The sequence below is a fragment of the Pristis pectinata genome, chromosome 37 (assembly GCF_009764475.1).
Source record: "Pristis pectinata isolate sPriPec2 chromosome 37, sPriPec2.1.pri, whole genome shotgun sequence".
NCBI classification, from domain to species: Eukaryota; Metazoa; Chordata; class Chondrichthyes; order Rhinopristiformes; family Pristidae; genus Pristis; species Pristis pectinata.
The window spans coordinates 5430368-5443945 of record NC_067440.1 but is presented as its reverse complement, the minus strand read 5'-3'; the positions used below and the strand labels follow the sequence as shown (position 1 = coordinate 5443945).

The window sequence follows — 13578 nt, the reverse complement described above, 5'->3', positions numbered from 1 at the left end:
AGGTTTCTTACCATCTACCCTATCGATGCCCCTCATAATTTTGTACAACTCTAACAGGTCCCCCCTCATCCTCCTCTGCTGCAATGAAAACAAACCCAGCTTTTCCCATCTCTCCCTCCCAAACACCACCCTGGTGAATCTCCTCTCAACGCAATCACATCCTTTCTGTAGTGTGGGGACCAGAGTTATACACAATGCTCCAGCTGTGGCCTAACCACAATGTTTTATAATGCCTTCTTTGCCATCTAATCTATCTGTGCTGCCACCTTCAGGGAGCCTGAGACTCATGCACTGAGGTCCATCTGCTCCTCAATACTCCCTAGAGTCCTACCATGCATTGTGCATGTCCCAACCTTATTAGTTGCCCCAACTAATCTCATATTTATCTGGATTAAATTCCATCTATTAAATCCCACCTGTCATTACCAACTGATATCATCCTGTAACATTTAATTATCCTCCTCAACAACAACAATTTTTCTGCTATTTGCAAACTTACTAACCATACCCTCTACATTCATAGACAAATCATTAAAGATCCGTGTGATACACCACCAGTCACAGGCTTCCAGTCACAAATGCAAACCCCCCCACCCCATCATCCTCTGCCTCCTATTACCAAGGCAATGGGGATCCAATTTGCCAACTTATCCTGGATCCCATGGGTTCCAAACCTTTGGACTAGTCTATCTGTGATAGCAACACTATCACATTCTCATGTGCTGATCACTGCTCTAAGTTCAACCACCTTACTCATCAGATTCTCTCTTCATTCAGCAGTGGCTACCAACTGAAGATGAGGAACTGTGTTTTCCTCTTTCATGTGCCAGGTCTAAGATACATGAGCAAACTGATCAGGAAGTGTCAGATGAGCTCAGAGAGTAGCACTCTCGCCTCGCAGTCCACTTGTTGGTTTAAGGTCCAGAGGCTTGACCATACAATGCAGACCGACAGAAATACCAAGGGAGTGCTATGTTAGTGTTTTAGATGAAACATTAAACTGTCTTCTCATGTAGATGCAAATGATCTCATGGCTATACTTAGAAGGACCATGGCATTCTGCCTTGCGTGTCCTGGTCAGAAACGTTGCTGCTTATGGAATCCTACTGTGTGAAAAGTGGCTGATGCAATTCCTATTTTTCAATTTTATTTCCAAAAAATACTTCATTAGTTGTTAATCAATTTGGTACGTCCCAAGTTGGTGAAAGATGTGATGTAAATGCAAGCTCATTGCTTCCTTTAAGTCTAAGGTACGACTCTCCACTGACCTTTATGCAGGACAGCATTTGCAGGCTTGTTTCCGGCCAGTGATTCCTTGGACAGGTGTTGGTGACTCTCTGCCAGGCACTCCACCTCTGCGAAACGGGTATTGAGGGCCATCGCTGGATGGTTAGTATCCTGCGTCATGTTCAGGTAGGCTGCCCTCCGCAGTTGTTCCTCGATCACCAGCGCCTGCTCCAGCAGCTACAGCAGGAAAGAAAGTGGGGTTTACTGGATCAACACACAGCAATATAGAATCATACAGCATGGAAACAGGCCCTTCAGCCCAACATGCCCATGCTGGTCATGGTGTCCACCAAACTAGTCCTACTTGTCCATGTTTGGTCTATATCCCTCTGAACCTTTCTCATTCATGTACTTATCCAAATATTTTTAAAATGTTGTTATTGTACTTACCTCAACCACTTTCTCTGGCAGATCATTCCACATATACACCACCCTGTGCGAAAAAGTTGCCCCTCAGATCCCTGTTGAATCATTCATCTCTCACCTTAAACCTATGCCCTCTAGTTTTTATTTCCCCTTCCTTGGGAAGCCGACAGTAGGTGTTCAGCCTATCTATGCCCCTTATGATTTTACACACCTGTACAAGGTCACCCCTCAATCTCCCAATTATATATGATGGAATGTAATACAGGCCAGCAGGCTTAATTCACCCATTGTCAGCATTAACCACAGTTCAGTAGTTTGCATTCTCACCTGCGAGATGGAAGGTAACAGATTCCAACCCACCCCATTCAGCCACTGTAAGTACAGTAATGAGGGTAGGCTGTAGTGCAGCTGCTGTCTTGTGATTGAAATGTTAAAACAAGATTCCAGTCTGCTTTTTCAGATGGGAATAAAATATCCCATGGCCACTATGGGCAGGGAAGTGGTGCCCAGAGACCCCTCCAATGTTTACCCCATAAGACAACATCACTGATGGCACAGTGACACAGCTAGCAGAACTGCAGCAACCTGACCTCCAGTGTCGTCTATGTGGAGTTTCCACGTTCTCCCTGTGACCACATGGGCTTCCTCCAGGCGCTCTGGTTTTCTCCCACATCTGGAGTACTATTTACAGTGCTGGTCACCACACCATAGGAAAGATGTGAGAGTTCTGGAGAGGGTGCAGAGGAGACTCACCAGGATGTTGCTTGGGATGGAGTGTTTTAGTTACGAGGAGAGACTGGGTCTGCTTTCCCTGGAGCAGAGGGGGTTAAGAGGGGATGTGATTGAGACAGATAAAATTATGAGGGGTATAAATAGGGCAGACTGCGGGAATCTTTTCTCCAGTATCAGAAATGAATAAAACTCAAGGATATATTTAGGGTAAGGGGTAAGAGATTTAGAGGGGATCTGAGGGGGACCTTTATCATCCAGAGAGTGGTGTGTACCTGGAAAACGCTACCGGAGAGCGGTGGAAGCAGAGTCACTGACAGCATTTAAGAGGTGTATAGACAAACACTTGAATTGCCCAGGTATTGAAGACCATGAACCAAGTGATTGATGATGGGATTAATACAAGTGGGTTCCCACTGATCAGTGTGGACATGGTGGGCTGAATGGACTGTTTCCATGCTGTACAATTCTACCTCAAAGATGTGGGGTAGAGTCATACAGATTGGAAGCAGTAGGTTAATTGGCTTCTGAAAGTTACCCCTGGGTGATGGGATGGCAATGTGGGAAGAATAAGTTACAGGGAAAATTGTGAGGGAGTGGGATTGCTCTGTGACCCTGCATAGTCTTGAAGGGCTGAATGGTCTTCTCCTACATTGTAAGGAAACACGATGCACACTGCTGAACACAAATTAACTGACATTATCAGAGCAGAAACCACACCAGTAAAAAGTATTCACTGTGAGAGAAGTTTAGGGACACCACCTTTAAACACACAGACAGCAGCAAAGAGAAAGAAGAACAGAGTAAATCTGCAAGATCTTTCTTTTTTTTTCTTACGGAATGTTTAATGCCTTGCCTGAAATTTCTTTATGGTTTTGCCATATTTCTGTAATCTCCCATCCCAACATCTCTGCACTCTTCAAGTTCTGCTCCCCCCCACAATTTAACTACTCCACTACAACTTCCAGGGCCCCCAGACTCCAGAGTTCCCTTCTTAAACACTTCCATCTTTCTCTCCTCTAAGATACTCCTCAAAACCCCTTACCAAGTTCTTGGTCACCTGCTGATGTCAAATTTTTGTTTGAAACAGCACCCACAGCTGTGTGTTGAGACTTTTTACTACAGTAAAGGAATGATAAAATGATGGCTAGCATGGTCTTCTCTCAGACATATCGCTTGGACCATCCCTCACTGTGCAAACAACTGCTTTTATCTCCGTCCCGTCATAAGGCTACTCACCTTAAACCGTCGAGCCAGGAACTTGTTCTTCATCTCCAGGAAGTTTCCCTTGTTGACCTCCAGCTTGAAGGGCTCATTGATGATTGCAAAGCGGGCATCATTCTGAATGTCCTGCCACCGGGCATATCCGTAGCTGCTGGGGGTTAAGGGATACTTCCTTTGCAAATGTCTGGAGAAATGGGCAGCACACCCACAAAAGGCAGCAGAGTGAGAGGACAGCAGAGCCCAAATAAAATGAGCATTTCTTATCTTGGCTCATCAGATACAGTGGCGCAGCGGGTACAGCCGCTGCTTCACAGCTCCAGAGACCCGGGTTCGATCCTGACCTCTGGCGCTGTGCGTGTGTGGAGTTTGCACGTTTTCCCTGTGACTGCGTGGGTTTCCTCCCACATCCCAAAGACGGTGGGTTAATTGACTGCTGTAAAGCCCCAAAAGCTAGTGGGTGACTGGTAAGATTGACTGGAAAGTGGGGAAAATAGTTTAAGGGGAAAATTAGTGGGGAAATGAAATTGTTCTGTAACTACTATAGACTTGATGGGCTGAATGGTTTCCTATGTTGTGTGGAAATATGGACGTGTGACTGGGTTCTGATTTCTAAAATGGTGACCAGTATCTTCCCAAAGCTTGTTCAAATAAGCTGGGAAAGAAATTTTTTCCACCGGGAGGGGACTGCATCTTTGGAATTCTCCTCCCCAAGGACCAAGGAGTCTAACCAAGTCAGATTTTTGAATGTTAAGGGCATTGAGAGATTATGGGGATAGTTTCAGGGAATAAAGTCCTAGTCTACACAACCAAATGCCAGCTACAACAGCAACAGTGAGCACATCAAGGCAGAATTCGATTGCTGTGGCAACCGATTTTTTTTAAGCGAGGACCACTGGATAGCTAATTTTATGTAGAGGGGGCTTAACTTTTTAAATCTTGCTGCTCCTGTTCTGGAAGTGCTTTATGGGACCATGTTTAGGAATTTTACACTGAGCAGATTCATGAACCATAGACAATCAAAACTTGTACTGATGAGTACCATTGAGACTGCTGGTAGTGAAAGGATACACAACAATACCAGAGAGCAGCCAGAAGTCATGACGACGGTGCCAGATCTCAGATACTTTTCCAGAAGATATTGCAGCCCTCTCCTCGTTCTGCCACAGGGTATGTAGCTCTGTAAAGAGAGGCAGTCATCAACGCACGTGAAAAAGCATTAGTGAAGCATTCATACTTCCCTCCCAGTCAGCACAATACCTGGGCTCATGGGGGTAGAATAGCAGATCACTGGAAAAGAAGCACCTCCCTAGCTGACTTCTTCCCTCTGCAGCCTGGTCTCACTATTGCTGTCAGCCAGGAACCGGAGGCAGTTCAGCCCACTCGCATTATGCCATTCAATATCCCTGCTGATCTCAGTCTTCTCACTGTCCACCAGTTGGCACTTGGACTCTTAATCTCCTTGCCTATCAAAAATCCATGGCCCAGAAATTCTACTCTACCTACAATCAGTTGTGACCAAAGTCTGTTTCAAGAAACCTGACTTCTCACATTCCATGGTTCAAGACAGTCTGGTCCTCCTCTTGAGGCCAGGATTGGGAGGTTGGCCACAGGCTAGACTGGGGATGGTGGGGCTTTGGATTTAGCAGCTTGTTAATTCACTGTTGACACTCCAGCAGTTTTCATGTGGTTTTAAGGCTCTAAGAGCAGCACACCACAAAGTAGGGTGGAGAAAAAGGAAATGTGATGGGTAAGGGTTGGGATCAACGAGCATATGGGAGATGGGAGGAGCTGGACGGGGTATGTCTGCGATACATTAGGGAGGAAGTGGCTAGCAGATTGTTTCAGGTAGGTTTAGGTTTCAGGTAAGCACTGGTTTCAGGTAAGATAACACACTTTAAAATGGAATATTAAAATCAGTCAAAATGTTAGGATCTTCTTACAACATCATTTCTGCTTTTAAATAACCTTATTCAGGATAACGGGCACCTTCAGCACAACATGGCAAGGGAGATGACATCACCTCGCACAGAAGTGAATCAGCCCCAAAATGCAGCTTACACTGGCTTAAATCAATTTTAAATCACACTGAGAAAACCAGTGCCAGAATTTTTAGGCATATCAGTTTTGAAACTTTCAGCTGGTACCCAGCCTCAACAGCTCTACAGGGGCAATGGAGGGGAGGAAGGAGTTCCAGGTTTCCACCCCCAGTAACAGTGATTCCTGAGGTGAGCCCAATTGTCAGATTCTGCCCTCTGGGAACCCCCACCTTCCTTGCCACCCTTCTGCAAAGGAAAGAGTTTCCTGACTACTGAATCCTTCAATCATCACATACGCCTTAATTAAAACAGTCCTCAACCTGACCAGAGGGATTACAATGAAGTTAAAGAATCAATTTAACAAGTGAATCTTGCCTTTGTAATTTAGTTCTTTTAGCAGTAGTATCATTCTAGTAAAACTGTGCTGCACTCCCTCCACGACCAAAGCATCCCTCTTGAAGTGCAATAAAAACTGAATGCAATATTTCAGATGGGGTCTAACCAGAGTTTCATTTGCCAATAGGAAAATTCCTTTGGAAAAATATATCCAACAGCTCATTAACTCTACAAATCTTTTCCACACATATCCATTTCCCCTTTTTGAAAGCTACTTTTGTGTCTGCTGCCAGCAGCCTCTCAGAAGGCACACTCCAACCACAATAATATTCTCCCCATCTTGTTCTCCATTTGTCTCTCAAATATCTTGCATCTGTGCTAGTTGGTTACAAGTGGTTAACAAAGGAGTTAAGAGCTCAGTGGTCTTCTAAACCATGCTGCTGTGTTACCTGTGAAGCCACCATCAGCAATGTTAAACATGAACTTGCACTTCTCCATCCTGTCCTCTTCCCTCCTCCCGTTGCTTTTGTTTTCATCCTTTATGGTACTAGATTTCAGATCCTTCTCCATTTTGGTCTCCTCTGTATTTACAAAAAAAAAATGCACATGTACAAATTCACTTGGAGAAACATTAACTTTCTGGCTCAGAACCCTTTCAGCTGCTCAGAAAGATCAGGGGAAAGCAGCCTGTCTACCACCCGAAACATTCACCCCACCCACAACAGGTGCACTGCGGGTGCAGCGTGGGCCATTAACAAGAAACACTGCAGCATTTTGCCAAAGTTGCTTTGACAGCATGTCCTAAACCCACAGGCAGCATCTAAAGAATGGGGGCAACACCACCACCCCATCCCACATCAGCTAATATCCAGATTCTGATATGTATTGGCACTTTTCATTATCACTGAAGAATTCTGAACTCCATCAAGGCATCGTAGGGAATACCATCACCATAGATTTCAGGAGCTCAACACCTGCGTCTAGTTGCCCCCCCTTTAACGAGGGGGCAACCAGACACAGGCAATGAGTGCTGCCTGTGTCCCTTTATCGAGGAATGGATTTAAAATAGACCAGGTTTTATTCACATTGTTTTACTAACTGCAGAAACTCTCACATTTGAAATCACTTGGATGATTATTTGAAGCCCCCTAGTCACTAAGAGGTGGGAAGCGGAATTAATCTAAAACAGTCTACTTTTGGCCAACAAGGACACAATGGGTTCTTAGCATTCTGATAACTTCTGTGATTTATGACCCTTCACGGTTGTACAAGATGTTGGTAGGGCCGCATTTCGAGCAGTGTGCAGTTCTGGTCACCACACTATAGGAAGGACGTGATTAAGTTAGAGAGGGTGCACAAAGGTATTGCCTGGATTGGAGGGCTTGAGTTATCAGGAGAGATCGGAAAGGCTAGGTCCATTTTCCCAGCAGCAAAGTTGGCTGAGAGATGACATGATAGAGGTATGTAAAATTATGAGAGGTATCGATAGTGTTGATAACCAGTTTCTATTTCCCATAGTAAGGGTGTCTAAACCGAGAGGCCAAAGGTTTAAGGTGAGAGGGAGGTTTAAAGGGGATCGGAGAGGTAGATTTTTCACACAAAGAATACTTGGTATCTGGAATGAGCTGCCAAAGTAAGTGGAAGAGTTAGGAACATTAACAATGCTTAAGAAGCATCTTCATAGATACTTGAATGAGGAGGGCATAGTGGGATATGTTTTTATTCAGGTGTGAGATTAACATGGATAGGGGTGATGATCAGTATAGACATAGTGGGTTGAAGGGCCTGTTTCTATGCTGTACATCACTGACTATGACAGCAAGGTTAAGGGCTGCAGCTTCACCATGCTACACATGATGACAGGGTCCTAGAACTGTCAAGAGGACCTTCTCGTCTCCTCACACAAATTCAGTGACACATGTATGGTCTGAGGTTGCAGAGCAATTGAGAGGCTATTTTGAGAGTCTTTTTCTGCAGAGCAAAAGGCAGGCACATTGAGATGACAAAAGGAGACGTTGAGGTGGGTGTAAACCAGACAGAAAACTTTTCCAATGGTGGGGCTGTGTGTATGGACCGAGGCAACAGATAGAGTCACAAGAGTCACTGTGCAGCCTAGTGGGATTCCCAGATGCAGGAAGGTGGCACAGTTACCTTTCACATCAGTTGTTTCTTGCTCAGTTTTTTCCTTTGTCTCCAAGTTTGCTTCAGGTTTTTCGACTAGAGTTTCCCCGCCACTCCTTTCAGGCTCTGCATTTAAAGTGAAAAATGTGAGGATAGTGGCACATCATCGGAAGCACACATTACAGATAATTCAAGTAGTTTTGTTCTCATTCCATTTGACATCTTCTGAGCATGAACAAGCATATCTCTGCGAGAAACATTTCATGAGAGGGACCAGCCCAGGTCTCCACAGCAGCCCTATCCCCCAATGGGGAGATCCAACTACAGATTTACCCCCTCAACAACCCAACATCGTTATTCATCACTGCAAGTCTGGTCTGAGGGCACAGAGTGAGGGTAATTCTGTTTACACTCCCAATATTACCCTCTGCACACGCTTCTATTAGATACCGGAAATTGGAATCTGTCAGTCAGCACCTTCTGCCCATTCAACCAGATCATTAGAGACACACAGAGGAGACTGCAGATGCTGGAATCCGGAGCAACAAACATCTGCTGGAGGAACTCAGTGGGCTGAGTAGCATCCACAGAGAGAAAGGAACTGTCGATGTTTTCAGCCAAAACCCTGTAGAGTCCTGGCGCAGGGTTTCGACCCAAAATGTTGACAATTCCTTTCCCCCCACGGATACTGCTTGACCTACTGAATTCCTCCAGCAGATTGTTTGTTGCTCCAGATTACTACCTTGACTCCACTTAACCACCACTGCTCCTTATTGCTTGAAACATTTCTCCTGCCTGGAGGGAGTTACTGGAAACCAACCAGAACCTGGGATCCTGTCTTACTTATCCCGTTACCTCTGCATATTATAATGACCATTATTAATAAATCAGCATGCTTTCAGTGCAAAAGACTGGCTTGTTTTCTCTGGGCAACGTGAATCACCCCTCATCGCTCAGCTGATGCATGCTGCCTGTTTCACTCACTCGCAGTCCAGTCTGGTACCTTGTTTTTCATCTTTGAGCACTGGCTCCTGTCCTTCTTCTGCACTCTCCTTTTCCTCTTCTGGCTGCTCTTTAACCTCTTCAATAACAGATGGCTGGGCCTCAGGCTTTTCCATCGCCACAGGATCTTCTTCTGCATTGGGAGTCTTAAAGCAATGTATCACACATGTAAATTCAACAAGAAACAACACAAGAAATCCAAACCGTAATAAATCCATATGGAAGGCAATGTACAGCAAGATGCTTCATTAGTTTTGACGGTGCTCTGTATGAAAAGAGTTAATGCCTTCATGCTTATTAGTGTAATACTGCTATTTATATAATGTTCCAAAAGGTTTTGATAGGGAAGCCACTCTGCCGGCAGAATGGTTATAAGATTTAAGATGATCATAAGAACTAAAAGCTGAAATGAAAAATTGTTTTAAAGCTCGGTGAGTTTGATCTGAAACATTGTGCCTGAAAGGGTAGTGGAAACAGATTCAAAAGTGACTTGCAAAAGGTGAATAGCAAGTCTCAGTAATGGTAATCATGAAGCTACAGGAACTGGCTCACTAATGCTCTGCAGGGAAGGAAATCTTCCAGTCTTGCCTGCTCTGGCCTGCTCTGGCCTGCATGCAACCCCAAGACAAGGGATGGACAATAAATGTTGGCATTGAAGCCAATGTCCATATCCTATCAACAAACAAATAACTCAAAATGGAAAAAAAAATCAGGGCTTTGAGAAAGTGAGACAGAGGAAGACAAACTGGATGACTCTTTCAAAGAGCTGGCACAGACAAGGGGGGGGGGCCAAATGGCCTTCCACCGTGTAATATCATTCCTTGAAAATGGAGTTCAAACAACTTATACATTTATCCTTCTACGAGGCAGTACATAAATTTAAATGCAGTGACTACTGAATTAAGGTTATATTTAAAACAACTCAGAATCAAACTGAATTAAAATAAATTCCCGACCACATGTGCCCCACAGAGTGTTAACAGGCTGAAATCAAGATCTGTGGAGGTGAATAGAAACAAACAGTAGAACTCCCATTCATTAGACAGACAACCTGCCTGAGAATAGAGCACTGATTTGGAAAGCTGTGTGTGCAGTCAAGGTGAGGAATTATTAATCCATCACTGTGAACACAGGACATAGAGAATCAGTATCTTGTGACGTTTAGTATGAAAACGTGTGAATTGTTGGGTAAAAGGGGTGAGAAATGGACATAAAAAGCTGCTGTCACAGATACCTTAGAAACGGAGTCCAGTTTGATCAAATTGACCATTTGAATTCTCAGGCTAAACACAAATGTTTCTTCATGTGGTATTATTAAGCAAATTTCTTTTCTTTACAATTAAGCAGTGATTATCTGTAATCCAATGTTGTGAGCCTTATTGGTCAGACCCCACTTGGAGTACTGTGCTCAGTTCTGATCACCTCACTACAGGAAGGATGTGGAAGCCATAGAGAGGGTGCAGAGGAGATTTACAAGGATGTTGCCTGGATTGGGGAGCAAGCCTTATGAAAACAGGTTGAGTGAACTCAGCCTTATCTCCTTGGAGCGACGGAGGATGAGAGGTGACCTAATAGAGGTGTATAAGAGACATTGATCGTGTGGATAGTCAGAGGCTTTTCCCCAGGGCTGAAATGGCTGCCACAAGAGGACACAGGTTTAAGGTGCTGGGGTGTAGGTACAGAGGAGATGTCAGGGGTAAATTTTTTTTAACTCAGAGAGTGGTGAGTGCGTGGAATGGGCTGCTGGCAACGGTGGTGGAGGCGGATACAATAGGGTCTATTAAGAGACTTTTGGATAGGTATATGGAGCTTAGAAAAATAAAGGGCTATGGGTAGGCCTAGTAACTCCTAAGGTAGGGACATGTCCGGCACAACTTTGTGGGCCGAAGGGCCTGCATTGTGCTGTAGATTTTCTATGTTTCTATTACCCCGAGGAGTAAATTAAAAGCATCTCTAAAGACACGGCTCCCCACCCTAACCATAAAGAGAAACTGGAGTAGGCCATTCAGCCTCTAATGCCTGCTCCACCATCCAAGTTCATGGCTGATCACTTACCAGGGCACCAATTTCCTGCAATAACCTAATATCCCTTGATCCCCCAGTAAGTAAAAATCTATTGCTCACAATCTCAGAAGCCTGCCTTCCCAGGATTGTGCCACCTTCATTTAGAACATACCTCCAATTCCAGCTTTTCGCCACCGTCTGCCTCTTCCTCTTTGCCATCTGTCAGTTCCTTCTCAACAGGAGTGGCACTTCCTTCTAACTTATCACTTGGAGCAGGAGTGGCTGGTCATTCAAACATAAACACTGATTAGATACAATTTTCTATTGGTTTATGGAGTGATGCTCTGTGCCTGTGATGTTGCTGCAAGTAAGTTTTTCATTGCACCTGTGCAGACATGTACGTACATAAGACAATAAACTCGACTTTGACTGACTGCAATGTACCTGGTTTAGCAAGGAGACATTGCTGTACATACATGGTATTTCCATACTCAGCTTTCACATGTACCAACCACAAAATTGTCTCCTGAGCCCACATCCATCTCAACTTTGGTAGAGTGCTTGTCCAACATCCAGTATTAGATGAGCTGACATTTCCTCCAATAATTAAATGCCTTCTATTTAATATGAAACATGTGTGCTGTCTACAAGTCTCACCACAGACATTCCCTAACACCATGTCACACCCTAGCAACTGTCTGAGGCTGAACCAATGTGCTTTGTGTTTGATTGAAGGACGAGTTCCTGACCATGTATCATTCTACTACTAAAACCATCTATTTCCATTTCTAATATTTCCCAGTTCTAGTCCATCTGTTGCTGAAACCTTCAAGCATGCCTTTGCTACCTGTAAACAAATTTGAACGATCTAATAGTAAATACGACAGGTACTGGGAATCTAAAGTAAAAACAGAAGATGCTGGAAACACTCAGCAGGCTGGGTAGCATCTGTGAAGACAGAAACAGAGTTAATGTTTCATGCTGATGTAATGCAACGTTCTTCTGATCCAACCTCCTATCTTTCACATAAATTTAAGTTAACACGAAACTCTCCCGCCTGCATCCTAACTTGCACCATCCCCTGTCCATCTAGCACCCTTGTACTTGACCCTCTCTGGGCCTGGTTCCACAACATCTCCATTTCAAGATTATTATCCTGTGTTCAGCTTCTCTTTGGCCTTTCCCCGTCCCTCTTCACTGGTAACCTCCTCCAAGCCTGTATCATCTCTGTGTTTATCCCATTCTGGCCTCTCAACCATCCCCGATTCCTACTGCTCTACTACTGGCAAAGGTACCTTCAGCTATCGAGACCATAAGACTTGAGATGGTCTCTCTGAAACTCCTGCTTCTGAAAACTTATTTCTTTGATCAAGCTATTGCTCATCGATCCTATCTCCTAGAGTAGGTCAGTGAAATTATGCCTAACTAGACTCATCTAGAAGCATTTTATTACAATAAAACTGCTACAGGAATACAATCTGTTGAATCTAGTTTAAACGATCAGTATTGCTTTACGCACATCAAGTAAAACTGCAACAATCCGGCATCCTGCTTTATGGAAATCCGGCATCTTGGTCACTCATTAATCCAGTGTGAGTTGGGGATCCAGAGGCAGGGGTCCGCAGTGTGACTGGAGCCGGAGACTGGACTGTGGGTCAGGTGTGCAGTTGGAGCTAGGGTTAGCGTCCGGAAAACCAGGGACGTAGCCAGAGCTGGGGTCTGGAGCGCATGTATATTTCCCGCTCCTTGGCTCATTGGAAAATTTATTATACTACAGTGTGACAAGTAAAATAAAAATGTGTTTGGATATTAATAGGAGTATCATTCCATAGTCCAGAAAATCTTCTAGTCCAGAACCAAAGTCCCAAGGATGCTGGATTATTGAAGTTTTACTGCACTGCTATTTGGGATTGTGAACAGTATTACTATATACAGAAGCAATCTCTATCTGACTTGCTGGTTGTTACTGTTACGTGTACGCAGTATCTTTCTGCACCTGGTATGTCGGAAGTAGTATTACTGTCCTTTATTTAGTTTCAAATGACTTTGCATCTATCTTTGAAATTGTATTCATGTATGCACCCCACGAGTGCCCTGTACAGCACTGCTACGCATACATACAGGCTGCCAGTACCTGGTTTTGAAGTGCAGGGGGTGTTGCTGCAGCTAGGCTCTGGGGTTGTTGTTGCCGTCTTCACTAGAGGGGATGAGGCTCTGGATGACTTCTTGGAATCAGCACTGATGTCCGGCATGAACTCTGGCATGCTCCACTTCCCATTGATGTGTTCAAATTCCTGCACCTGCCACCAAAGCAAATGAGACACGAGTGCTCCACCATCCACATCACAGTCACTGTGCCCTGGGGACGGTCTGGGTGTAATCAGGGTAGAAATGTACGGAGCGCAGGACAGCAACAAGGATAAAATAAAGTGCCCTGGAATTTCCCAGCTCTGACTGGCTACATTGTTGGGTG

At 44.5% G+C, this 13578-nt stretch overlaps 1 protein-coding gene across 2 annotated transcripts in view; it reads right to left on the bottom strand.

Moving 5' to 3' along the window:
- The window catches only part of chd3 (chromodomain helicase DNA binding protein 3), a 95466-nt gene that overhangs the window by 15060 nt on the left and 66828 nt on the right, over positions 1 to 13578 (bottom strand). For both annotated transcript variants that reach the window (XM_052044652.1, XM_052044653.1), the window contains 8 exons: positions 13240 to 13405; positions 11278 to 11387; positions 9103 to 9247; positions 8130 to 8225; positions 6428 to 6559; positions 4675 to 4783; positions 3622 to 3754; positions 1269 to 1464 (listed from right to left, as the gene is read on the bottom strand). In XM_052044652.1, the coding sequence (XP_051900612.1) occupies positions 1269 to 1464; positions 3622 to 3754; positions 4675 to 4783; positions 6428 to 6559; positions 8130 to 8225; positions 9103 to 9247; positions 11278 to 11387; positions 13240 to 13405 (1087 nt within the window). The remainder of the gene's footprint in view (positions 1 to 1268; positions 1465 to 3621; positions 3755 to 4674; positions 4784 to 6427; positions 6560 to 8129; positions 8226 to 9102; positions 9248 to 11277; positions 11388 to 13239; positions 13406 to 13578) is intronic.